This window comes from Mesoplodon densirostris, chromosome 9 (genome assembly GCF_025265405.1).
Source record: "Mesoplodon densirostris isolate mMesDen1 chromosome 9, mMesDen1 primary haplotype, whole genome shotgun sequence".
NCBI lineage: Eukaryota > Metazoa > Chordata > Mammalia > Artiodactyla > Ziphiidae > Mesoplodon > Mesoplodon densirostris.
The window spans coordinates 106,626,289-106,654,090 of NC_082669.1; the positions used below are offsets into that span (position 1 = coordinate 106,626,289).

The 27,802-nt window shown below is 43.7% G+C and overlaps 1 protein-coding gene across 4 annotated transcripts in view; it reads left to right on the plus strand.

Moving 5' to 3' along the window:
• The window catches only part of CUL1 (cullin 1), a 119,726-nt gene that overhangs the window by 30,644 nt on the left and 61,280 nt on the right, over nt 1-27,802 (plus strand). For all 4 annotated transcript variants that reach the window (XM_060108245.1, XM_060108247.1, XM_060108246.1 and 1 more), the window contains one exon: nt 18,128-18,429. In XM_060108245.1, the coding sequence (XP_059964228.1) occupies nt 18,290-18,429 (140 nt within the window). In that variant the 5' untranslated portion in view covers nt 18,128-18,289. The remainder of the gene's footprint in view (nt 1-18,127; nt 18,430-27,802) is intronic.

Here is a 27,802-nt window from a genome sequence, read left to right on the forward strand (position 1 = left end):
ATCTAAGAGGCTTGATGGGAGGGACTGGTGGTGGGTAGAGCTGACTGTTGCTCTGGTGGGCAGAGCTCAGTAAAACTTTAATCCACTTGACTGTTGATGGGTGGGGCTGGGTTCCCTCCCTGTTGGTTGTTTGGCCTGAGGCAACCCAACCCTGGAGCCTACCTGGGCTCTTTGGTGGGGCTGATGGCAGACTCTGGGAGGGCTCACACCAAGGAGTACTTCCCAGAACTTCTGCTGCCAGTGTCCTTGTCCCCGTGGTGAGCCACAGCCACCACCACCCCCACCCCCACCCCGCCTCTGCAGGAGACCTTCCAACACTAGCAGGTAGGTTTGGTTCAGTCTCCCCTGGGGTCACTGCTCCTTCCCCTGGGTCCCGATGCACACACTACTTTGTGTGTGCCCTCTAAGAGTGGAGTCTCTGTTTCCCCCAGTCCTGTCAAAGTCCTGCAATCAATTCCCACTTGGCTTCAAAGTCTGATTCTCTAGGAATTCCTCCTCCCATTGCCAGACCCCCAGGTTGGGAAGCCTGATGTGGGGCTCAGACGTCACTCCAGTGGGTGGACTTCAGTGCTATAAGTGTTCTCCAGTCTGTGAGTCACCCACCCAGCAGTTATAGGATTTGGTTTTACTGTGATTGTGCCCCTCCTACCGTCTCATTGTGGTTTCTCCTTTGTCTTTGGATGTGGGGTATCTTTTTTGGTGAGTTCCAGTGTCCTCCTGTTGATGATTGTTCAGCAGTTAGTTGTGATTCCGGTGCTCTCACAAGAGGGGATGAGAGCGCATCCTTCTGCTCCGCCATCTTGGTTCCTCCCATTAATATGGTTTTAAGACCATGCAGTCATGACCTGAATAGTCCTGGAAACTGTAGTCCAAAGTCAGGGTTTCGGCAGGGCCATGCTCCCTCCAAGCCATCAGGGGAGGATCTTTCCTTGCCTTCCAGCTTCTGGCAGCCCCAGGAGTTCCTTGGCTTTTCTCTCCTGTGTTTTTGTTGTTGTTGTTGTTGTTTTAGCTCTCATGTATAAAAATGGTATCATACAGTATGAATTCCTCTGTCACTTTTTCGCTCTAGACCCTTTCTAAAATTTATCTGTGTTGAAGTAGCCAAAGTTGATTTGTGTGTGGTCTGTTGTGTGACTGTTCTACAGTTAATTTGTGAATTCTCCTGTTGGTGAACTTGTGGGTTGTTTCTAGGTTTGCGTTTTTGTTCTCATTCTTATAAACATATGGCAAATGCATGTTTGCATATTTCTTTTTTTTTTTTTATGGAGCTAACTAAGGAGGTAGCTTATATACCTAACTTAGTAGGGAAAAGGGACTGGGGAGAACATATACCTAACGTAGAAGGGCTTATATACCTAACTTAGTAGGGAAAAGGAACTGGGGAGAACCGGCTTCTATGGGAAGAACAAAAGGTTTCTTTAGGGATGATAAATGGGTTTTTAGAAGAACAGATAGGGAAGAAAGTTTGTGATAATGTTGGTTTACGCTGGTGTGAGTGGTCTTTCCTTCTTCTTTATGGCCATGAAACCCCTGGGAGAGGGATTTATAGTGGTTTACTCTTGGTCTCTCTCCTGGGAGTAGACCCATGATGAAGAGGGAATTTTTGGCAGCCTTATTTCCAAGAAGTTTCTGCTTTTAGTCAAATAAGGGAAGCTCTAAGAAGGCTTCTTTCTGCACCCATTGATTGTCAAAAGTCTTCAACTTAAAATAGTGTTCATACTAATTCTGGGATTCTGAATATGTCCCTACACCATCATGTAAATTTCTAAGTATTTTTTTCTTCTTGAGGTTTCTAACTGATGACGTATCAAGCTATAATTAACCACTTGCTTGTTACTGGAGAAATTTAGCTTTATTTTTGGACCTTTTATGTTAACAATGCTTCCAAAGGTACTCAATTTGCATTGTTTTATTTATCTTATTAATTTAATTTATTAAAAAGAAAGGATTTCTGGTGTCCATTTTCAGTAGAATTAAATACCAGATAGGTAAGCATTTGTACTTCAGCTAACTTGTTAGAGATGCTTTTCAGCAGTCTAAGCAAGGATGAACCTTTTAGATATATTGTGTTGATTTGGGGGATACAGTTCTTACCTTTCTGACAAGAGGACTTTTTTTTTTCTTTTTTTTTTTTACATCTTTATTGGAGTATAATTGCTTAACAATGGTGTGTTAGCTTCTGCTCTATAACAAAATTAATCAGTTATACATATACATATGTTCCCATATCCCCTCCCTCTTGCGTCTCCCTCCCACCCTCCCTATCCCACCCCTCCAGGCGGTCACAAAGCACCGAGCTGATCTCCCTGTGCTATGCAGCTGCTTCCCACTAGCTATCTACCTTACGTTTGGTGGTGTATATATGTCCATGCCTCTCTTTCGCTTTGTCACATCTTAACCTTCCCCCGCCCCATATCCTCAAGTCCATTGTCTAGTAGGTCTGTGTCTTTATTCCTGTCTTACCCCTATGTTCTTCATAACATTTTTTTCCTTAAATTCCATATATATGTGTCAGCATACAGTATTTGTCTTTCTCTTTCTGACTTACTTCACTCTGTATGACAGACTCTAGATCCATCCACCTCATTACAAATAGCTCAATTTCGTTTCTTTTTATGGCTGAGTAATATTCCATTGTATATATGTGCCACATCTTCTTTATCCATTCATCCGATGATGAACACTTAGGTGGTTTCCATCTCCGGGCTATTGTAAATAGGGCTGCTATGAACATTTTGGTACATGTCTCTTTTTGAATTATGGTTTTCTCAGGGTATATGCCCAGTAGTAGGATTGCTGGGTCATATGGTAGTTCTATTTGTAGTTTTTTAAGGAACCTCCAAATTGTTCTCCATAGTGGCTGTACCAATTCACATTCCCACCAGCAGTGCAAGAGTGTTCCCTTTTTTCCACACCCTCTCCAGCATTTATTGTTTCTAGATTTTTTGATGATGGCCATTCTGACTGGTGTGAGATGATATCTCATTGTACTTTTGATTTGCATTTCTCTAATGATTAAAGATGTTGAGCATCCTTTCATGTGTTTGTTGGCAGTCTGTATATCTTCTGTGGAGAAATGTCTATTTAGGTCTTCTGCCCATTTTTGGATTGGGTTGTTTGTTTTTTTGTTATTGAGCTGCATGAGCTGCTTATAAATTTTGGAGATTAATCCTTTGTCAGTTGCTTCATTTGCAAATATTTTCTCCCATTCTAAGGGTTGTCTTTTGGTCTTGTTTATGGTTTCCTTTGCTGTGCAAAAGCTTTTAAGTTTCATTAGGCCCCATGTGTTTATTTTTGTCTTTATTTCCATTTCTCTAGGAGGTGGGTCAAAAAGGATCTTGCTGTGATTTATGTCATAGTGTTCTGCCTATGTTTTCCTCTAAGAGTTTGATAGTGTCTGGCCTTACATTTAGGTCTTTAATCCATTTTGAGCTTATTTTTGTGTATGGTGTTAGGGAGTGATCTAATCTCATACTTTTACATGTCCCTGTCCAGTTTTCCCAGCACCACTTATTGAAGAGACTGTCCTTTCTCCACTGTACATTCCTGCCTCCTTTATCAAAGATAAGGTGACCATATGTGCATGGGTTTATCTCTGGGCTTTCTATCCTGTTCCATTGATCTTTCTGTTTCTGTGCCAGTACCATACTGTTTTGATTACTGTAGCTTTGTAGTATAGTCTGAAGTCAGGGAGCCTGATTCCTCCAGCTCCATTTTTCGTTCTCAAGATTGCTTTGGCTATTCGGGGTCTTTTGTGTTTCCATACAAATTGTGAAATTTTTTGTTCTAGTTCTGTGAAAAATGCCAGTGGTAGTTTGATAGGGATTGCATTGAATCTGTAGATTGCTTTGGGTAGTAGAGTCATTTTCACAATGTTGATTCTTCCAATCCAAGAACATGGTATATCTCTCCATCTATTTGTATCATCTTTAATTTCTTTCATCAGTGACTTATAATTTTCTGCATACAGGTCTTTTGTCTCCTTAGGTAGGTTTATTCCTAGATATTTTATTCTTTTTGTTGCAGTGGTAAATGGGAGTGTTTTCTTGATTTCACTTTCAGATTTTTCATCATTAGTATATAGGAATGCCAGAGATTTCTGTGCATTAATTTTGTATCCTGCTACTTTACCAAATTCATTGATTAGCTCTAGTAGTTTTCTGGTAGCATCTTTAGGATTCTCTATGTATAGTATCATGTCATCTGCAAACAGTGACAGCTTTACTTCTTTTCCGATTTGGATTCCTTTTATTTCCTTTTCTTCTCTGATTGCTGTGGCTAAAACTTCCAAAACTAGGTTGAATAAGAGTGGTGAGAGTGGGCAACCTTGTCTTGTTCCTGATCTTAGTAGAAATGGTTTCAGTTTTTCACCATTGAGGATGATGTTGGCTGTGGGTTTGTCATATATGGCCTTTATTATGTTGAGGAAAGTTCCCTCTATGCCTACTTTCTGCAGGGTTTTTATCATAAATGGGTGTTGAATTTTGTCGAAAGCTTTCTCTGCATCTAGTGAGATTATCATATGGTTTTTCTCCTTCAGTTTGTTAATATGGTGTATCACGTTGATTGATTTGCGTATATTGAAGAATCCTTGCATTCCTGGAATAAACCCCACTTGATCATGGTGTATGATCCTTTTAATGTGCTGTTGGATTCTGTTTGCTAGTACTTTGTTGAGGATTTTTGCATCTATGTTCATCAGTGATATTGGCCTGTAGTTTTCTTTCTTTGTGACATCCTTGCCTGGTTTTGGTATCAAGGTGATGGTGGCCTCGTAGAATGAGTTTGGGAGTGTTCGTCCCTCTGCTATATTTTGGAAGAGTTTGAGAAGGATAGGTGTTAGCTCTTCTCTAAATGTTTGATAGAATTCGCCTGTGAAGCCATCTGGTCCTGGGCTTTTGTTTGTTGGAAGATTTTTTATCACAGTTTCAATTTCAGTGCTTGTGATTGGTCTGTTCACATTTTCTATTTCTTCCTGATTCAGTCTTGGCAGGTTGTGCTTTTCTAAGGATTTGTCCATTTCTTCCAGGTTGTCCATTTTATTGGCATAGAGTTGCTTGTAGTAATCTCTCATGATCTTTTGTATTTCTGCAGTGTCAGTTGTTACTTCTCCTTTTTCATTTCTAATTCTATTGATTTGAGTCTTCTCCCTTTTTTTCTTGATGAGTCTGGCTAATGGTTTATCAATTTTGTTTATCTTCTCAAAGAACCAGCTTTTAGTTTTATTGATCTTTGCTATCATTTCCTTCATTTCTTTTTCATTTATTTCTGATCTGATTTTTATGATTTCTTTCCTTCTGCTAACTTTGGGGTGTTTTTGTTCTTCTTTCTCTAATTGCTTTAGGTGCAAGGTTAGGTTGTTTATTCTAGATGTTTCCTGTTTCTTAAGGTGGGATTGTATTGCTATAAACTTCCCTCTTAGAACTGCTTTTGCTGCATCCCATAGGTTTTGGGTTATCGTGTCTCCATTGTCATTTGTTTCTAGGTATTTTTTAATTCCTCTTTGATTTCTTCAGTGATCACTTCATTATTAAGTAGTGTATTGTTTAGCCTCCATGTGTTTGTATTTTTTACAGATCTTTTCCTGTAATTGATATCTAGTCTCATAGCGTTGTGGTCAGAAAAGATACTTGATACAATTTCAATTTTCTTAAATTTACCAAGGCTTGATTTGTGACCCAAGATATGATCTATCCTGGAGAATGTTCCATGAGCACTTGAGAAAAATGTCTATTCTGTTGTTTTTGGTTGGAATGTCCTATAAATATCAATTAAGTCCATCTTGTTTAATGTATCATTTAAAGCTTGTTTCCTTATCTATTTTCATTTTGGATGATCTGTCCATTGGTTAAAGTGGGGTGTTAAAGTCCCCTACTATGATTGTGTTACTGTCGATTTCTCCTTTTATGGCTGTTAGTATTTGCCTTATGTATTGAGGTGCTCCTGTTGGGTGCATAAATATTTACAATTTTTATATCTTCTTCTTGGATCGATCCCTTGATCATTATGTGGTGTCCTTCTTTGTCTCTTCTAGTAGTCTTTATTTTAAAGTCTATTTTGTCTGATATGAGAATTGCTACTCCAGCTTTCTTTTGGTTTCCATTTGCATGGAATATCCTTTTCCATCCCCTTACTTTCAGTCTGTATGTGTCTCTAGGTCTGAAGTGGGTCTCTTGTAGACAGCATATATATGGGTCTTGTTTTTGTATCCATTCAGCCAATCTGTGTCTTTTGGTGGGAGCATTTAGTTCATTTACATTTAAGGTAATTATCGATATGTATGTTCCTATTCCCATTTTCTTAATTGTTTTAGGTTCGTTATTGTAGGTCTTTTCCTTCTGTTGTGTTTCTTGCCTAGAGAAGTTCCTTTAGCATTTGTTGTAAAGCTGGTTTGGTGGTGCTGAACTCTCTCAGCTTTTGCTTGTCTGTAAAGGTTTTAATTTCTCCATCAAATCTGAATGAGATCCTTGCTGGGTAGAGTAATCTTGGTTGCAGGTTTTTCTCCTTCGTCACTTTAAATATGTCCTGCCACTCCCTTCTGGCTTGCAGAGTTTCTGCTGAAAGATCAGCTGTTAACCTGATGGGGATTCCCTTGTGTGTTAGTTGTTGTTTTTCCCTTGCTGCTTTTAATATGTTTCTTTGTATTTAATTTTTGACAGTTTGATTAATATGTGTCTTGGCATATTTCTCCTTGGGTTTATCCTGTATGGGACTCTCCGTGCCTCCTGGACTTGACTATTTCCTTTCCCATATTAGGGAAGTTTTCAACTATAATCTCTTCAAATATTTTCTCAGTCCCTTTCTTTTTCTCTTCTTCTTCTGGAACCCCTATAATTCGAATGTTGGTGCGTTTAATGTTGTCCCAGAGGTCTCTGAGACTGTCCTCAGTTCTTTTCATTCTTTTTTCTTTCTTCTGCTCTGCAGTAGTTATTTCCACTATTTTATCTTCCACGTCACTTATCCGTTCTTCTGCCTCAGTTATTCTGCTATTGATCCCATCTAGAGTATTTTTCATTTCATTTATTGTGTTTTGAATCGTTGCTTGATTCATCTTTAGTTCTTCTAGGTCCTTGTTAACTGTTTCTTGCATTTTGTCTATTCTATTTCCAAGATTTTGCATCATCTTTACTATCATTATTCTGAATTCTTTTTCAGGTAGACTGCCTATTTCCTCTTCATTTGTTAGGTCTGGTGGGTTTTTATCTTGCTCCTTCATCTGCTGTGTGTTTTTCTGTCTTCTCATTTTGCTTATCTTACTGTGTTTGGGGTCTCCTTTTTGCAGGCTGCAGGTTTGTAGTTCCCGTTGTCTTTGGTGTCTGTCCCCAGTGGCTAAGGTTAGTTCAGTGGGTTGTGTAGGCTTCCTGGTGGAGGGGACTAGTGCCTGTGTTCTGGTGGATGAGGCTGGATCTTGTCTTTCTGGTGGGCAGGTCCACATCTGGTGGTGTGTTTTGGGGTGTCTGCGGATTTTTATGATTTTAGGCAGACTTTCTGCTAATGGGTGGCGTTGTGTTCTTGTCTTGCTAGTTGTTTGGCATAGGGTGTCCAGCACTGTAGCTTGCTTGTCGTTGAGTGAAGCTGGGTGCTGGTGTTGAGATGGAGATCTCTGGAAGATTTCTGCCGTTTGATATTACGTGGAGCTGGGAGGTCTCTTGTGGACCAGTGTCCTGAAGTAGGCTCTCCCACCTCAGAGGCACAGCACTGACTCCTGGCTCCTCAATTTGGGATGATTCGTTGTCTATTCATGTATTCCACAGATGCAGGGTACATCAAGTTGATTGTGGAGTTTCAATTCGCTGCTTCTGAGGCTGCTGGGAGAGATTTCTCTTTCTCTTCTTTGTTCTCACAGCTCCCGGGTCTCAGCTTTGGATTTGGCCCTGCCTCTGCGTGTAGGTCGCCGGAGGGCGTCTGTTCTTCGCTCAGACAGGACAGGGTTAAAGGAGCAGCCGCTTCGGGGACTCTGGCTCACTGAGGCGGGGTGGGGGGGCACGTAGGCGGGGCGAGCCTGCGGGCGTCAGACGCCGGCCAGACGTTGCGGCCGGCGTGACGTTGCACCAGCCCGAGGCGCGCCGTGCGCTCTCCCAGGGAAGCCGTCCCTGGATCTCGGGACCCCGGCAGTGACGGGCTGCACAGGCTCCCCGGAAGGGGGCGAGGACAGTGACCTGCGCTCGCACACAGGCCTCGTGGCGGCGGCAGCAGCAGCCCCAGCGTCCCACGCCCGTCTCTGGCGTCCAAAGCGCAGCTCGCGCCCGTCTCTGGACCTCCTTTAAGCAGCGCTTTTAATCCCCTCTCCTCGCGCACCAGGAAACAAAGGGGAAAGAAAAAGTCTCTTTCCTCTTCGGCAGCTCCAGACTTTATCCCGGACTCCCTCCCGGCTAGCTGTGGCGCATTAGCCCCTTCAGACTGTGTTCACGGCGCCAGCCCCAGTCCTCTCCCTGTGCTCCGACTGAAGCCCGAGCCTCAAGCCTCTCGGGCTGGTGAGTGCCGCTCGGCACCGATCCTCTGTGCGGGAATCTCTCCGCTTTGCCCTACCCAGGTACGTGGGGAGTTTCTTGCCTTTTGGGAGGTCTGGGGTCTTCTGCCAGCGTTCAGTAGGTGCTCTGTAGGAGTTGTTCCACGTGTAGCTGTATTTCTGGTGTATCTGTGGGGAGGAAGGTGATCTCTGCGTCTTACTCTTCCGCCATCTTTCCCGGAAGTCCCTGCATATTTCTTGGTGTGCATAGGCAAACGTTCCTCTAGGTCTAAATCACTGTTTTATCATACATGTCATGTCGTATGTGCCACACTGCAGGTGAAAGCCGGGGGTTCTGCATGCTTTTAACCAAGTGTTAGAAAATAAGTAATTCCTGAGTAATACCCAGGATCATTCACATTTTAATCAGATTTAAAATGTTACTAAACTAGAAAAGCTACATTTCGACATGTTTTATTTTTTAACAGTGAGTTTTAACTGTATTTTAATTTACTCTAATGCTTTATTTTTAGAAGATACTGTAACAGTTTAAGTCCATGCTTTGTTTTTATCTTTTTACATTTTTTCAAAAGCAGTCACCTAACTGAAGCAGCTGTGGTCTTTGTTTTTTTTTTTTTTTTTTTTTGCAGTACGCGGGTCTCTCACTGTTGCGGCCTCTCCCATTGCGGAGCACAGGCTCCGGACACGCAGGTTCAGCGGCCATGGCTCACGGGCCCAGCCGCTCCGCGGCATGTGGGATCTTCCCGGACCGGGGCACGAACCCACGTCCCCTGCATCGGCAGGCGGACTCTCAACCACTGCGCCACCAGGGAAGCCCAGCTGTGGTCTTTTTGAAGAACCCTGTTTCATGTATTCCTATTACAACTCTGATTTGATTGATTTTGCTTTGTTTATTTAACCCTGTTCAACGTTGGCTTGTGCAAAAGCATCTGCTAAGTGTGTTTGGTCTTAATTTATAGGAACAGAGGCAACTATCAGGACTGCATTAATAGACAAAAGTGGTATCTGGGTTTTTTTGAGTATTGGAGGTGAAACTGAGCATGGGACACAATTCTTTTATTATTTTTAAATTTGCGGGTTTCTCCCCTAGGGTAGAAATGTAGTTACGTTCATTAAAGTCTTAACTTATATTCCTGTCTGTTCGGTATTTAGGACTTGTTGGGGGAATAATATAACACATTAGGAGCACGCAGGGAGCGTAGCTGGTGAGATGTGGTCCAGGCCGAGGGCCATGCCCCGCCCCATAAATTGGAAGCCACCCTCTACTGAAACCAGAGGCCTAAGTCCCCTTGTGTCTCCCCAGGGTCTCTCCCATCTCTGAACTAACCCCCCGTAGCTGCATTGTCTGTCCCCAGCGACCCAGATTCCTACCCCAGTCCTCCCTGCCCTCCCTTCTTTCCCCACCTGGTTCTTCATGGAACCTTCTGGAGCCCAATTCCGGGAATGGGAAACTCCCCGGAAGCCTCTCTCCACACGCCTTCGGCCTCCTTGCTCTTCCTCAGAGACTAAGGCCCCTGAAGCCGAGGCGTGGCCGTCGCTCTTCCTCAGCATCCCATGGGCTCCCGTCGAAGGCGGTCTGGGGGCTCCGCTCGTCCCCCCGGTGCTGCCCGACTGCTCAGCCCGCCTGTAGCGGCCATTGTGCCCTGTCACCCTGTCGCAGGCGACGTGGCCTTCGTTGCCTCCACCTCACATCAGCCCCTCTCGGGCCTGGCCACCCAGCTGCGCCCCTACCAGCCACAGCCCCCTGCCCTCCCGTCCCTCTCTTTCTCTGGAGAGAGGATGAGGACATGCGGGCCTTTCCCAGTTGTCGCATCCCCTTCCAGCCTCTTCATGCCTTCATGGCCAGAATTCCTAAAGATAGTCTGCATTTCTGACCCTCCCAGCCCACTCCAGTTTGATTCCTCCTCTTAAAACCAGTGAAACCTGCCTTGCTCAGGTCCCCAGTGACTTACATAGAGCTAAAGTCAGAAGCTACATTTCGGATACTGTCACGATGATGAAAATAACAGCTAGCATTTATCCAACACTACGTTGCCACATTCAACCCTGACCCTCATAGATATTAAGTGATTTACCCAAGATCATACAGGAAGTAAATGGCAGCGACCTCCTTAGGCCCAGCCAGCCATGGCCTTCTCTGGCCTCCAGGATAGGTCTCGTTGCTTTTGGCTGTAACTTTGCAGGTACAAACTCTGTGGGGTCCCCAGCATCTAGTCAGTTTCTGAATGTTCCTCAAGATTCAGTTTGGGCCCATCTTTTTCTGTAATTTCTCTGATTAACTCTGGTTCCCAGACTCAAGTCGTGCCCATCAGAGATGAGCTCTCAAGCACCTGAGATTCACCGGGTCCGAAAGTGAACTATCTCCCGCCTGTCTTCCCTCTGATGTGTTCTGTCCTGGTAAATGGTTCCATGGTCCTTTTATCCTCTAGATACTCGTGGGTGTTTATCATATATGCTCAAAGTATGCTCAAAGAAGAGAAATCCATAGGCAGCTGCCTGTTGCAGTATTACTTAAACTGTTAAAAAGTCAACACACTAGCGGGGCGCTAGTGTGATGAACGGTAGAATAGTATATGCGCACAAAACCAGTGAGGTTTATCTCATTGTTAAATGGAAAAGTTACAGAACACCGTGTGGTTGATCCCAAGAGAGTTAGGACCCTGTAGGGATCAGAACAGATTTACCTCCCCACCCCCCACCCCCCCCTTTTTTAAGTTATGTTGTTCCTTGAAACATTAGTGTTTTCTTGAAAGTCCAGTCCTGAGATATGTTCAGGAAAAAATATGCTCTGGCCAAGTCAGTTTGAGTAGGAGATGCTTTATACTGTTTTTCTGATGGAAACTCATAAGACACATTCACTTATCAAGGCCTCTGAAGTCTTGTAGCAAACAATATTTAGCTGCAGTAAAGCTAGCATTTCCCCAGATTCCCTCAATGATCTGTTGAGTTGACACTCCAGTCAGTGTCTGTAGATGGCTGTTACAAGTGCTCTTTTAAGAAAGCCCTTTCCTTACTAATGAAACTGTGAATTACTACTATCAAAGAGGATGTACTTTGCAGGATTCTTGGAGGTCATTTGGTTAGTTCACACTTGAACTCAAGGAAGGAATCTTATGCACCATTAATCTTGAGAAGCATGCTGATTCGTTCACGATTTGAATTGTTAGAAAACTTGTTTAATATTGATTCTGTTGGCTTTCCATATCCCTTTGGAACAACAGTCTCTTCCATGAGGCAAAGCCTTAAATAGACAATCTCCCTTCTGTTAGACACCTTTGTTTATTTTGGCTCCTCTGTTATCTTACTTTCTGGGAGAGAGGAAGGTGAAGGGAGGGCGGGTGGGTGAGCCGTGCTGGTACTCATGCAGGCTTCTGAGCCAGGCTCTGGGGTGGGACGCTACAGCCTGCTCTGCCATCGGTTCCTGCCCTTGGTTGGCTGCATTTTGTGCCTTGGTCTCCTGTGCTTGGGCCAAATGGTGAAGTGGCAAATCTGCAGATTCTACCTCCGAAAACTTGAGTGTTCCTCCTGGATATTCATCACTGCAATTGGTAAACCCTGTGATGCCAGGGACCTACTGTAACAGACTACTTTGGAAAACCACCCGATTTCCTAAGTGTATATTTCATTTTGTTTTGTCTTTTATTTTTAATGTCTCTCAGCTTCTTGGACATCCTGTTTTTTGGCTCTGTGATGTGAATTATTGGGAAAATATTTTTAGCCCTTACCCCAAAGCCATTTACACCTCTGACTTTTCATGAGGTCGGATTAAGACTATTGATAGTTTTTGATGGCCTGGTTATGAGATGGAGGGTATATGGTTTGTAAAGTGGTTTATTCCTGAAAATTCAACATTGACAGTTAAACCAGTCTTTTTTTTTTTTTTTGCTGGGGGAGCCGCGTTGGGTCTTCGCTGCTGCGTGCAGGCTTTCTCTAGTTGCAGCGAGCAGGGGCTGCTCTTGGTTGTGGTGCACGGGCTTCTCACTGCAGTGGCTTCTGTTGTCGCGGAGCACGGGCTGTAGGCACGGGGGCTCAGTAGTTGTGGCTCGCGGGCTCTAGAGCACAGGTTCAGTAGTTGTGGTGCACAGGCTTAGTTGCTCCACAGCATGTGGGATCTTCCCGGACCAGGGCTCGAACCCGTGTCCCCTGCACTGGCAGGCGGATTCTGAACCACTGCGCCACCAGGGAAGTCCCTAAGTCAGTCTTTTATGGGCACCTCTATTATTGTACTTTATTACTCCAAACAGTTTTATAGTCAGACACTGAGTGCTGCATAAACAGGTGAAATCCAGACACACAAACCCGCACACACCCCGAGGTGGAAACCTCCGTGAGCAAAGCATCTTGGGTCCATTTGGGCCCCACCCAGGTGCCCCGTCAGGGAAAGACTCGACTCCTGCGCATGGTCAGCAGGTGGCCTCCAGTTAGCGCTGCCGTGCCCGGCCCGGCCCATTGCAGGGACTGAGCCAGCAGGAGCAGAAAGGCTGCCTCTGCAGCCCTGCGTGCCATGTCCGGTCAGTGCTGGGCACCCAGCTGCCTGCCAGGTGGGGACCACCTCACAGTTCCTTTCCTCCTCTGCCCGGTCCTGCTTCCTCCCCTGCCCCTCACAGGTGTCATCCCTAAGAAGCATCCTCCACCCAAACTGTGTCCCAGCATCTGCTCCAGGGAGCCCAGCCTGAGACCAGCAGGTCAGCTGCTATCAGCATGTGACCTGATTTTTAGGACCTTTTTCTGATGTACTGACTTTTAACGTTTCCCTTTAGATTTAGTTTGTTGTAGTATAAGTGATAAATGTTAAATATGTAAATGTGAGGCCCGCTGGGGGATATTAAAAATATAAGATAAGGTTATCCTCTTCAGACTTCTCCATTAAGTCAATAAGGACATGTGAATTGTTGTGAACCTTGGACCAACTCTATGAATTTTCGAATCTCAGTGGGGACAACTAGAAAAAGGGAATGAGTAGTTTAAAAGGAAAAACAATAAAGCACCTAAAAGCAGGAGTAGAATACTTTGCTGATTTTTCGGCCTAGTCTCCACATAAGCTGAGATTTGCTGTGGCACCAGATTGCTACGCGTAGACCTAGACACAGAACGTGCGTAATAAAGTAGACTTGACATTTTAACATGAAAAGTTTGTTTTTGATCTTAGAATACCAGTGACTCTTGACAGAGTAAGCTTATAACTGGAATCAGATGAACAATACGAGGAAGAAAGAACGCATTTGGGTGCTGATGTCGAGTGAGGACAGTGAGGTATTGTGAGGAAATCACCGACCGTTTTACTTGGTGTATCTTAACCTTGCCTCTGGGGCAGGGTTCGGGGTGACGTTGGTATGACAAGTGCTACCCTGACTTTATACTGCTCTGATAGTTGCAGCGTTCTTAGTTTAAAAAGTCAGGCTTTTTTTTTTTTTTTCCCCAACCCAGCTTTCTTAAATTTCAAAATATTTAAATAGATTTAATATTGATACGATTAGGACTGGTTTGTTCTTTCAGACTATCAACTCTTTTCATTGGAGCTGTTTGGGTTTGTAAGATTAATAGATAACTGGTGAATCTGTTTGTTTGTTTATTTTTCTTATGGCTCTGTTAGTGGTTTCCCTGTTTATCGACACCTTAAACATCACAGAATCTAAAGTTCAGACTAGAGTGTGGGGAGTACTGGCTTGAGAATCCAGAGCTCTGGCCTGGGGTCCTGCCACCTCCTAGCATTGTGACCTCGATCAGCTCTGACTGCTTCTTTGGGTCCGTTTCTTCATCTGTAAAAGGAAGGGCCAGAACCATCTTTTAAGGTTAACCTCTAATCGTCTGTGACTGAAATTGGCTCTTATGAGCAAACGCTTTTGGCACAAATGCCTGGTACATAAAGTTTCCAGTTTACAAGTGGGTTATATACCAAAGATGTGTATGTTAACCTCTTAGATGTTTTATTCCATGGCAGTGGTGTTATGGAAGTGGACCACGTCTGCTTTGATTTACTATTAACAGTATGTAACCAGGGCAGAGGACAGTGCCTGGCACAGGGTCGCTTCCTACTGAATATTTGTTAGATAAATACTAATGGTCACTAAATTTCTATAAATCTCATAAGTCTTTAAAAACTGTGTTAAAATATGTATACATTTGCAGTGACCAGGATAATACAAAACAGGACTGAATGAAACAGCAAGAAATAAATTTTAGCCTAAAATATAGTGTTGGAAGGAAAAAGTTGAAAGGGAACAAGATAGAATTTGTGGAGATGCTCCAGGGGGATTTGGGGCGAGTTTAGATGCTCGATGATGTTGGTGTTTCCTTATTTCTCAATCCTTGCAAAACATGTAACTCATCGATTCCTTAATTTACTCTCTCGTTTATTCATGCAAAACATTGATGGAGCTCTGCGCCTGCTCTGAAGTGGGCTCAGAGACACTGTGGTGAGTGAAAGAGACGGCCTCTGTGCCTGGGGATCCTTCTCACCGGTACAGGGAGAGAGTCCCAGTAAAGACACAGCCGTGGGGTGTCGACCCTGAGTGAGAGTTAAGACGGGAAAGGCCTGGAAATGGGCGAGCCTGAACCTCGCCTGGGAGTTCCCTAGTGTGTCTTCTGTGGCTGGAAAAGAACTTGACGAAGAGGAGCTTTCCGGGAAGAAGCAGCAGCAAGTGCACAGATGTTCAGGAGTGGGAAGGGGACTGGCACGTCCACGAAAGGAGGACAGAGTCTGTGTGGCTGTCCCCAGGGGGTGAAGGGGGAGTTCTGCAAGAGGCTAACGAGGAGGGAGAGGTGATTCTGCCGTAGTAAGGATTTCTCGGCTTCAGGCTGCCCTTGTGCTCAGGATGACAGCCTAGTCAGAGTGACAGTTTTAGACTCAACTGCTGTGTGAAGAATAGATGAGGAGTGACATAAATATTGGGAGGTATGGGAGTCCCGTTTAGACTGTGAAAATAGTGGTCCAGGGAAGAGAGGATGGTGATGATTACTGGAAGAGGAAGTAGAGATGAGTGAGTGGATTTGAAATGACCTTGAGAGTTAAAATCTGTAGCCACTGAATGTGGAAGATGAGGGATAAGGCATTCGAATTATTCCCAGGTTTCTGGTGTGTGGGTGCGTGGAGCTGCCACTAACTAAGGCGGGCAGCACTGGTGGAGAATGGAGGTTGGAGGAAGATCCTGAGTCCAGTTGTGGATCTGCTGGGTTTGAGACATAGGAGAAGATGTGAACTGGATACAGAGATAGGCCTGGAGTTCAGAGAAGAAGGCTGGGCTGGAGATGAACGTTGTGAGTGACTGGCCTATGGAGGTTTGAAGAAAGAAAGGTTGATACATCCCCATCCTGTGCTTACGTGTCATAATTGAATTTACTTTTTTAAGGTACCCAGCTGAAATGATAAGGTGAGGTAAAGATAAAAATGGGGAAAGTCGAGGGCTTCCCTGGTGGCGCAGCGGTTGAGAGCCCGCCTGCTGATGCAGGGGACACGGGTTCGTGCCCCGGTCCGGGAAGATCCCACATGCCGCGGAGCGGCTGGGCCCGTGAGCCATGGCCGCTGAGCCTGCGCGTCCGGAGCCTGTGCTCCGCAACGGGAGAGGCCACAACAGTGAGAGGCCCGCGTACCGCAAAAAAAAAAAAAAAAAAAAAAAAAATGGGGAAAGTCGAGGGACTTCCCTGGTGGTGCAGTGGTTAAAGCTCTATGCTCCCAATGCAGGGGGCCCGGGTTCCATCCCTGGCCGGGGAACTAGATCCCGCGTGTATGCCACAACTAGGGAGCCCGCGTGCCGCAACTAAGACCCAGCACAACCAAATAAATAAATAAATAAATATTTAAAAAATGAGTTTAAAAAAATGGGGAAAGTTGAACATTTTCAGTTGCTGGTAGACATTAGAAGAGAAGAAAAGGAAGTAAATAGAGCATCTAGATGGGTCTGAGAAAGCTTACGATCTAAGGTAGAACTAACTGAACTGTGAGTCTGGGAAATAAAAGTGATAATTTCCCTTTAGGGAAAAACTAAGTAAGTGACAGGGAATGGAGTGTAGGTTTAAATAGGGGTGTTGTCAGGTGGCGCTGCCAGTCCACAGTACCCTGATTCCTGTCAAGTGGGGCGTTAGTATGTACCATCCAAGGCAGAGGAAAAGCAGATAGAAATTGTATTAGGAAACATTTGCAAAGCAGTTTCTGAGTTGTTAGTTTCTTAAAGCTTGGGGATTCGTTTTTGTTAGACATCGTTATATTTCACATTTGGACATAACTATTTGAGTGTATGACATAAAATATTTTCAGGCTCAGGAAAAATGTTGTGGTTTCATAAAATATTAAGTCCCATAGCTTAGGTTATAAATATTAGAGATGATTTATGCTTCCGAAGTTCAGACTTAATCCATATGTGTGACCTACGTTGTCCTTAAATGTGCCTTAGCCTACGGAGAGCTCTATAATGTCGTTGAAGATGCAGGATGCACTGAATCCCTTGCAGACTTTGACAACCCATTCTTCCTGTTCCAGGTACCATTTACATCCCAACAACATTTATTTTTTGGAGCCATTAAAAAAATTCAGTGTTTTCCTAGTTTTGCACCAGAAATACTTGTTTAAAAGCCTCCACATTTTGATGTGATGTACATAGACAATCCTTAAAGTATGTCTGTAATGTTTTGTATTGGGAAGTACTGACTTAATACAATATTGGATAGCTGAAGTTCTTTATCTGTGGATCCATAATCCTGAGGCATTGTAAATTGTATTTTGCAGTAGCTTCATTCACTTAGAAATAATAGCCATTACCACTTGTCACGTGTTTACTATGTGTTAAATAGATTTGACCCCATTTTGCAGGCTGGGAAATTGAGGCTTAGAGCAGTGAGAGGGAAATTGAGGCTTAGAGGAGTGAGAAGTTAAGTAACTTGCCCAAGACCACATATTTGTAGGTATGGAGCTGAGCTTCAAACCCGCGTCTCCCTAAATTGAGGGAACATTTTAAATTTTGGTAATTCTTGCCCAATTCCCTTCTGAAAAGGGAGTGACTGGGAATTCACTGGTGGTCCAGTGGTTAGGACTCTGCACTTTCACTGCCGGGGCCCAGGTTCAATCCCTGATTGCGGGGAACTAAGATCCCATGAGCCGCCAGGCGCAGCACCAAAGGCGGGGGTGGGGAGGTGAGTGGGACACAGTGACCATTTCCCTCACCTTCAGCCTCAGCAACATTTGCATTTTGCCAGATGCTAAGTGAAAAGTGTTTTAAATTCACAGGTAACTAGTGAGATTGAATGTTTGGCTTTTTGTACTAGCTATTTTTGTTTCTCTTTCTGGAAATTTCCTTTGCCTTTTTCCCTTTGAGTTTGTCTTTCTAACTGTTACGTAGGTCAAGTAATATAGTTTAAGTTTTGATACCTTTCGAAGGCCTGCAAAGTAACATGTTGGTTGTGCTTGTGTCCGTTTTACCCAGCTTTTCTTGTGAGCACTAATAGTCATAATGATTTTGAACTAAACGTCTCCGTAAGCACACACAGACGGTGTAATATGAGTGTGTTTCCACACAGAAAGAGAAACACTCTGGATTAGAGTGGTACCTCCTGAGGCCTGCACACTATTTCTGCTGTGTGGCAGACATCCTATCCCACCCCCGCTCCCACCCCAACGCAGGATGTTGAAAAAGGATTAATTAGTTCCCTTTATTTCTTCTTCAGGTTTGCCTGCGATGAGATTTCATTCTCTGCCTTTAAAGGACGTCCTTTCTGAACTGCTGTGAATAAACTTGGAATGATACTGTATATTTTCATCTAATGGAGAAGTAGCTGTACCTTGAATAAGGATTGCTGCACTGGACGACTTCAGAAAATTACTCAACAATGTCATCCAACAGGAGTCAAAATCCCCATGGTCTGAAGCAAATTGGCCTTGACCAGATCTGGGACGACCTCAGAGCTGGAATCCAGCAAGTGTATACCAGACAAAGTATGGCAAAATCCAGATACATGGAACTCTACACGTATCCTCCTGCTTGAGCTGTGATTGATTTGCTTAGGATTTTGATTATTTACTTGTCTGATCTGTGAGTTGTTAGAAATTTTACGTCACGTGTTCTCTTCCAGTTCATCCTGTAATATAAGATTCGTTTTTTGCTTTAAAAGTTAACTCATTTACTCTTCTTTGTTTTGAGCAGAGGTGAAATTGGCTACTTGGTAGTCTAAAGCAGTGCTGTTCAGGACAGCAGCCTGTAGCGGCCTGTGGCTGTTTACATTTGAAATCATTAGTCGTGGTAGCCATGTTTTCCAGTGCTCAGTAGGTAATAGACTACTTTTATCATTGCAGGAAGTTCTGCTGGACAACGCTGGTTAAAGCCGGGGAGCATTGGTTTCTATGTTGTGCTGGGCTGCCTTCATGCTATGGGGGCAGAGTGGAATAGCTTGCATCAGAAATGGTCTGATCCACGAAGGTGTGTGTTTACTGTCTGGTCCTTTATGGGACGGGTTTGCTGACTCCCGTCTAAAGGGTCACCACATAGAGCAAAAGTTGTACTGTTATGGCCTTGATTTACAAATAATGTGTTCAAGTGTTTCACTCACTGTTATGTGGTCCACGATGGGTGCAGGGGACCGCTGTGTGCTACGAAGGCTACAGTCGGCCCTCCTGATCCGCAGATGTGCAACTCCAACTGTGCTAGCCACTTTACATAAGGAACTTGAGCATCCACGGGTTTCGGTATTGCTGGTGGGGAAGGTTCCTGGAACCTGTCCCCCACAGGTATCGAGGGACGCCTGTACTCCAAGACATACTATTTAACTTGTAGAGTTTCTTGATTCCATTCAAATACAAGAAGTTGCAATTTAAGCTAACTCACCAAAGAGCAGGTTGCTGGTTCTAGGAGTTTAAAGTTGCCAGTTCAGTGGAGATTTAAGTAACTCTTTAATATGTATCAGTGACTATCAATGCGATATTCCAGTATGCCCTCAACTATGCTAATGTTTTGTAATCTGAAAAAATTAACCTTAATTTAAATAGATATGAAACTATATGTCTATCTCTAAATTTAAACCTTACTGTAAGTATGTATACATATTCATAAATGTGTATATACTTACACTGTAGAATACTTTAAAAAAAACAGCTTTAGTGAAATATAATTCACATACCCAAAAAGCTCACCCCTTTCTAAGTGTACAGTGCAGCAGTTTTAAGTACAGTCCCATGTTGTGCACGCGTAACCGCTGTCTAAATTTAGAGTATTTTCATCACCGCCCTGTCCCCCCACAAAGACACTCTGCACCCATATTAGCAGTCACTTCCCATCCTGTCCTCCCCCAGGCCCTGGCACCTGCTAACCTACTTTCTGTCTCTGTGAATTTGCCTGTTCTGGACATTTCACATAAATGGAATCACACAGTGTCTGGCCTTTGTGATTGGCTTCTTTGGCTTAGCATCATGTCTTCAGGCTTCATCCTTGTAGCACGTGTCAGCACATCATTCCTTTTTACATCTGGGTTGAATGCATAGTCCATATTTTGTTTATCCATCAGTAATGGATATCTGGGTGGTTTCTACTTTTTGGCTATTACGAATATTGTATATGAGCTTCTGTGTGGACACGTGTTTTTAATTCTCTTAGATGTATATGCAGGAGTGGAACTGCTGAGTCATGATATGTAGAATGCTTTTAAGGACAGTAGAATCTTTGCAGATGAGAGGATATTGACCCACTCAAGAGGGTTGTGGCTTGCTAGGTATGATGGGTGGTGGTGGTTGTTTTTTAAATTCTTGTAAGTAATAGATATAAAGATGGTGATTCCAGTTGTGAGATGATAAGGCACTTAGTTGGATTCCTGGTGTGCAAACAACAGGGGAGCACTAGTGTAGACATCATGGACATTTAGCTGCTGCTGTGTCTCTCGGGAATTTATTAGTTGTAATTTTTGACCAACTCAGATTGGTCCTTAGCCCAATCAAATGTTTTGCTTTTAGAACTCTGAGAAAGTAGAGACTTGTCTGCTTGCTGCAATTACTAAATTCTTTTATTCTACAAATAATTATAATTTGTAGTTCTGACACCTTCAATTTTAATTTTTTTAGGAATAGTATTAAATTGAGTATTCTTCCAGTTTTGTCTGAGAAAATAATAACTGCATATATTTAATAGGAGTGGAGAGTCTGAACTGAGTCTAAAGCACCTGACTTTAATTCTTTAGATACTATGAAATAATATCCATGAAATCACAGCTACCATTTGAGTCCTGTGTGTCAGACATTGTGCCAAGAACCGTCTACATGTTATTTAAGGCTTACGTCACCCATGGGGGTTGGTGGTAGTAGCCGTCCTCTAGTGCTGTCAGAAACCTGATCTCCAAAAGGCAAGTAACTTGCCTAGTTGTTATAGCAACCATTGGGCAGTGATGATGCCTGTCTAAAATTCTTAGTAGCCTGAATATAGAAACTGCCTTTATCCACTCACTATATGGCCTTCAGATTTTGTATGTGAATGAATCACTGTTCCCAAAGTATTTTCTATATTTTTCTTACGAAGTTCCAAAGAAGAGGGTTTGATCAACTCTTAATTATTAACTTTTAGGATACAGATGAAACAGAATGTCTATTTGTATTTATTAATTTAATTACTGAAAATCATAAAATTTTATTCCCCCCTTTACCTGCATCTTTAACATCAGTGTTATTTTTCCTAAGTAGAACTTGAGTCATCTGACACAGTTTTCTAGAACACATCTACACTTCCATTTCAGTTATTTAACATACAGTATTTTTGGAAACTGTGTGTCGCCATACCGCAGTTTTATCGCAGCCTCAGTTTACATAACAGTATTTTTAAAAGTTTTCTCTTTCGGGTGTATGCTCAGCCTCCCATGTAACCGCTTAACTGCATCGCCCTTTAAAATAATCTCCCCCAGGCTGGTCGCCGGTGACAGATGATTTAACACTTTGGATTGTGAGGTTGTGTTTCAGGCTGGGAGGTACTTTCGGTCCCAGGAAGAAGGAGCAGACTGTGCATCTCCCTGCTGTAGTGTCACCCTTCAAAGTCCTGGCCTTATCAGGAGCTGCTGAGGGAGAGTGGGTCAGAAAGGGAGGAGGGGGAAACTGCCCGAGAGAAAAATGAGGGTTCCTTTCCCCATGATTGTAGCCAGTAGCTAACAGCTAGATTTTTAACCCTTGGTTCATCCTGGAGAGCCATGTGACATGTTTTCTAGAGAAAAGTAACCTACTTCTGGATGTGAAACATATTCTTTGAGCTTTTAGGAACCTCTGGCATTTATTGGTGCTATAACAAGAAGGTGGGTTAAACATAAACATTTTTCTTGATTTTTCAACTCAGAATGGCGAAGGAAAGAGAAGGAAACTTGGGGAAAGAAAAAAAAAAAAGTCCCAGAGCATCTACAGCCAGAAAGATCTAGTTCAATTAACTTTGTGTTTGGCCATTTCACAGACGTTTCCTTTTTCTTCTAAAGTTTAGCCAGATGCTCTTGCTCCCCACTGTATGTCTGTTAAGCACTTATATTCGGTTCTGATTTTCTAGGACGTCTTAGGTACGTAGAGTTACAATGCAGCAACTTTTTTTTTTTTTTTTGTAGTAAAATACAGGAGTACATTCTCTGCCGGTGGGTAAATAATGGTAGGTTTCCTTTCTCTTGAACTTGAAATAGGTAATGAAGTTTCCTGTTCAGTTTCTTGACACCAGTATGTTCCTGGTGTCGTGCCCAGCTCAGAGAGCAGGCCTGGGTCCTGACTCGCAGGCAGATGTTGGTGAAGGGAGTACAGTGTGATGAGGGGACCCCTGTGGCATAACCGAGAACAGCCGGTCTGGTCTAGTCTAGTCTAGACATCAGGCCATCTGGTTAAGTTTGTTGGTTTTGCTAGGCCCCAGGTCTACCTGCTTCTCACTTCTAGGTCAAAATTCTTTTGTTCTGAAGTCATTATTCATCTCAAGTCATAATTTTAGCTTCCCTTGGAGTCAGTTTAGACTTCCATGGTGATGTCTTCTTTTTTTTCTCTCTGCCTGCCTTAGTTCTCAGAAGCTTAAAAGTGGCTGTTTTTCTCCCTGTAGTGCTGTGAGCTGAATTAGTTTATTCTGTTTTCTTAGCCTGTTTTTTCAAAGTTCTTTTTCCCGGACCAGTACACCAAGGATCACATTCCTGTTTCCTAGCCTTGACTGCACCTCTCAGTAAGTTATAACACAGGTGCATTCAGAATTCAGTTCATCTCTGTCCCGATACTCTGTGACAAAGTTCACCATCACTGGGGCTGGGGCACTTACTCACCCAGGCGAGTCTGCCGGGCCCCTGGCAGCCTGCAGCGTAGGCCTTGCAGTGTTGACACGCCAGGATGTGCTGGTCCTGTTGCAGCTCATCACCTGCCAGCTGGGCCATCGCGTCACTATGCTCAGGTCGCCGGCTCCTCTGCAGGAGCTGTGAATGCAAGGCCAGTATTCCAGGTGGCCGCCTTTCTTCTTGGCCTGCCTGCTCCAGAGTTCTCTTTCCTTTATAGAAACTCAGTCTTGTAGAAAATCAGATCAAACAGAAAGAGTCACAAATTGTTTTCACAATAGATTAATAATGATCCATGTCCATTTTGAAATAACCACGTAGGCAGTGAAGGTATTTGGACATTTTTCATCTTGTATACTTTTTATTCAGGAGTCTTACATTCGCCTGATTTTGCTCACCTAATGAGCATGGCTTACAGCAAATAAACCTAAATGTACAGAAGTATTTTTTCCAAATGTATGCGACTGTTGATACATATATATATATATATATATATATATATATATATATGTCCATACTTTTAGAGTATGGTTCTGAAGGATGTAACTGGTTCACAGAAATAAGAAATGCAAATGGTCAGTAAGCATATAGGAAAATTTTCAACCTCTTAATTATTAAAGAAATGAAGAATTAAAAATTTTTTAACTTATCATGTTGAAAACATTTTTAAAGAAATGGTTGTAGCCAGTGTTGGCCAGAGTGAAGGGAGCTGGAGCCCCTGCAGTCAGGTGGGAGTGTTAGTTTGCTATGATCTTTCTGGAGAAATTTAGAAATATAAAGACATAAAAATGTACTTTGGTCTGGTGATTTTTTAACTTTTAATTCTGTCCTAAGGAAATAGTTGTGTCCAAATTGTATGTGCAAGGTTGTTCGGAATACTTTAATAATAGGAAACAATAGAAAACAACCTCAGCCTTCACCATTAAGGACTTGGTATAAAATAGCCATAAACAGCCATTAAAAATTCATTGAGGGCCTCCCTGGTGGCGCAGTGGTTGGGGGTCCGCCTGCCGATGCAGGGGATACGGGTTCGTGCCCCGGTCTGGGAGGATCCCATATGCCGCGGAGCAGCTGGGCCCATGAGCCATGGCCGCTGGGCCTGCGCGTCCGGAGCCTGTGCTCCGCAACGGGAGAGGCCACAACAGTGAGAGGCCCACATACCGCAAAAAGAAAAAAAAAAAAAAAAAAAAATTCATTGAGGACTATTCATTGACATGTAATAATCTCCGTAATAACGGGGAAAGCAGGGTAGGAAGTGGTCTGTGTGCTGTGAACCCTCACGGCATCCTCTCTGCTTTTGAAAAGCTTTCCGTAGTATTGAAAGTGGCTATCCGTATGTATTGGGCTTATAGATGATTTAAAAAAAAAAAAAAAAAACTGATCTGTGCTTTCTAGATTTTCAGTATAGAACATGCATTTTAAAATACAGTTATTTAGTTTTTGCTGGTTTTCCTTATGCAAATATAGGTCCTAGTTATTATACTTACTTGCAAAATTCTCTCTACCTTTCATTACTGACATTGTACTATTAAAATAGTTTATGGGATTGAGAAATTGTATCTATCTTTGAGAGAGAGCCCACAGAAATGATAATTATATTGCATAGTTGTCTCTAGAAGCAACTTTTTTGGTTTATTAGTATAAATGTGGTATGTTCAGCTTTTTTCTTCTAAATCTGATGCATAGTGTATATACTTAGAGCACTTTGAGCGTTGTTAAAACAAATTTTATAGTTAAACACAGTCCATTGCATGGAGTCTCTGCCTTTGAAATAAATGTGAACTTATTTGCTTCATCTGGGATTTTCCTTTTCAATGCTGTACCTACCACAGCCTAGAGAGAACTTGATTCTTTTATAACTTTGCAGGCGACAGTGCGGGATGGTAGGCAGGCCTGCCTCTCCTGCCACTGGCTGCAGGTGGGATGTTTGTTGACATGAAGATAGGAAGTATTTTCAACACAACTTTTAGTGCAGAGCCTTTCCAAATGATTTTAATACAAGCAATTGCTTAAATTTCCACTAAGTTCAGTTGGATAAAGAAGTGGTAGTAGAAAGTGGTTCCGTTCTGTTTAGTTTTGCTTCTTTCATTGACTTTTCTTTTAGTAAATGAAAATGGCTTGAGTTTGGTAGTAACTAAAAGTCACAAACGGATTCCCCAGATGTGTTGACTTTATGTAGACGGCCTGGTGCTGTGTTGTAACAGACAGTGGGGGCATCTGCCTTATCCTAAAGCATTTACAGGCTTCCTTGGCCTCACAGCTGGGACAGCATGTCATCACACGCAGCACCTGGGATGACAGCGGCAGGGCGGGCACCCAGGAGATGGCTGCATGTCACCCGACGCCTTTCGCGGTGACTTGTCCCAACCAATCATGCAAAAAGTGTGTTTTGGCAAATGATGGAGCAGTTCTAGGATATGGAGGAGTCATAGGCCCGTTTCGGAGGCAGAACCAGGCTCGGCTCTTGAACGCCAAGTGCCGCCAGGCCACCGTGCCATCCTGGCCGCCTGCAGACAGAGACCCCAGGTGTCTGCCTAGGGTCCCACTTACTGTCCACCTCTGGCCGTGTTGCCAAAGGAACTCTTCCAGGGAACCTTTTGAAAACAAGCTCAAAGTTTTAAAAGTCAGATACGGGAGTTTGTCAGGCTCTCGCTGACTTAGTGTAAAACAACCAACCCAGTGACTACTGAAGGAAACTTGTATTTAATTGCCTGTTAGGTTTTTAGTTTACTTTTACCTCTTGAGGGTTTTTTCCCCTTATTTCCTCTTAATTCCCATATTTAACTTTTCTTCATATTTTATTTTATTTTTGCTTTAAAAATCATTTTAGACCTGACCATTTTACCTTAAAATCTGAGTCATATTTACTGAGTTTTTACAGTCATCACTTAGAGTCAATGCCTTGTTGACACGCAGCTGCCTGTGTCGGAAGGGCGGTTGGTACAGGTGGGCTTGGGGCGGGGGGACTGCAGGAGGAGCCCCCGCTGTTCAGCCAGAAGCCTGAGGTCAGTGGTTTCCCGCAGTGGAATGAACCACCCCCAGCAATCGCGGGCCACGCCCCTTCCAGAGCCCCCTCAGGCCCGGCTGGTCCTCCCCGTCCAGGTGACACGCGGGACGTACCAGTGACGTGTGTGGAGGGCCGGTCCCCTGCACAGATGACTTCTCCCTGCAGCTTCTTTTTTTTTTTTTAATTAAAAAAATTTTTTTTAATTTATATATTTTTGGCTGCATTGGGTCTTCGTTGCTGCACGCGGGCTTTCTCTAGTTGTGGCGAGCGGGAGCTACTCTTAATTGCGGTGCACGGGCTTCTCATCACAGTGGCTTCTCTTGTCGCGGAGCAGGGCTCTCGGCGTGTGGGCTCAGTAGTTGCGGCGTGCAGGCTCAGTAGTTGTGGCACACGGGCTTGGTTGCTCCACGGCATGTGGGATCTTCCCGGACCAGGGCTTGAACCCATGTCCCCTGCATTGACAGGCGGATTCTTAACCACTGCGCCACCAGGGAAGTCCCCTCCCTGCAGCTTCTGATGCACATTAGGAGTCTGCTTTTTCCTTTTCTGATAGCATTTCCCCACACAGTTAATTTTAAAGCCAAGAAAAAAACACTACAGAGTGAAGATTGCACATCATTAAAGCTCCGTGGGTCTGTCTGGGTGGGAGGCCATGGGTCTCGCCTTTCTGCTGACGCAGCCTCAGCTCAGAGCGCAGCTGGTGCCGTTCTTCTGTGAAAGGCGTTCACGACTCCCTCAGAAGCATCCACCGGTTGGTATCTTCCTGATAAACTTGGTGTCAGTTTCCTCTTCAGGAAAACAGCCAGCATGGGCCCCCAGGCCAGCATCTCTTATGAGGACTAGCCGGGCTTCGGGCTGAAGTCTTCCACAGTCAGACACAACTACCCATTTGGGGGCTTTGTAATAATTTTTGTCTTTTAGACAAATAATCCTGTGGTTAAAATCTAGAAGTTTAAAAGGACACACAGTGAAAAGTACGAGGCCTTTCCATCCACGTGTCGTTCATGTCTCTCAGCCCCCGGGCAGTCCCTGCACTGCGGTCTTGGGTGCATCTGTCTGAGTGTTACCTACACACATACATCGTACAGAAGACGAGTGTGTGTATGTAACTTGGAAATAACCTTTAACAGCATTTCCCAAGTGTCAGTAGACACGTACCTGTGATGGTTCCCTGGTCATCAGGCTTTGCAAAGCACTTGCTCTGAAGCCTCCCCGTGAGTGTGAGAAACGGTCCCGTCGTGATACCATTTCTGGCTTATATCTGAGCACTTGTCATTGTTCTTGTGTGCTCTGGAGACAGACGTCTTTGTTAGAGACAATAGGAAAATTCATTTTTCCTTGATTCCTTGGATAATATTTGTACTTTAGTCAGGAGTAGGAATTGCCTTAACAGCTAGTTCTGATACTTAAATGCTATTAGAAATGCGGAAGATAAATACTCTGAAACTGGAATTAGTTTTGGCAGGTAGCCCTCCAGATGTGAAATATGTTCATTTCTAATAATGCATGGTTATTTGTTTAAGTAAGTTTTAAGACTCTGACTTAGACACTATAATTTTGTATCCTGTCTTTTTTTTTTTAAATAAATTTATTTATTTATTTATTTTTGGCTGCATTGGGTCTTCGTTGCTGCACGTGGGCTTTCTCTAGTTGCAGTGAGTGAGGGCTACTCTTCGTTGTGGTGTGAGGGCTTCTCATTGCGATGGCTTCTCTTGTTGCAGAGCACGGGATCTAGGTGCGTGGGCATCAGTAGTTGTGGCACACGAGCTTAGTAGTTGTGGCTCGCGGGCTCTAGAACACAGGCTCAGTAGTTGTGGCACACGGGCTTAGTTGCTCCGCAGCATGTGGGATCTTCCCGGACCAGGACTTGAACCCATGTCCCCAGCATTGGCAGGCGGATTCTTAACCACTGCGCCACCAGGGAAGTCCTGTATCCTATCTTATTTTTCTGTTCTGTAAATATTATTTGGGCTTGTTTTTTTGTTTTTTTTTTTTGTTTTGCGGTACGCGGGCCTCTCACTGTTGTGGCCTCTCCCGTTGCAGAGCACAGGCTCCGGACACGCAGGCTCAGCAGCCATGGCTCATGG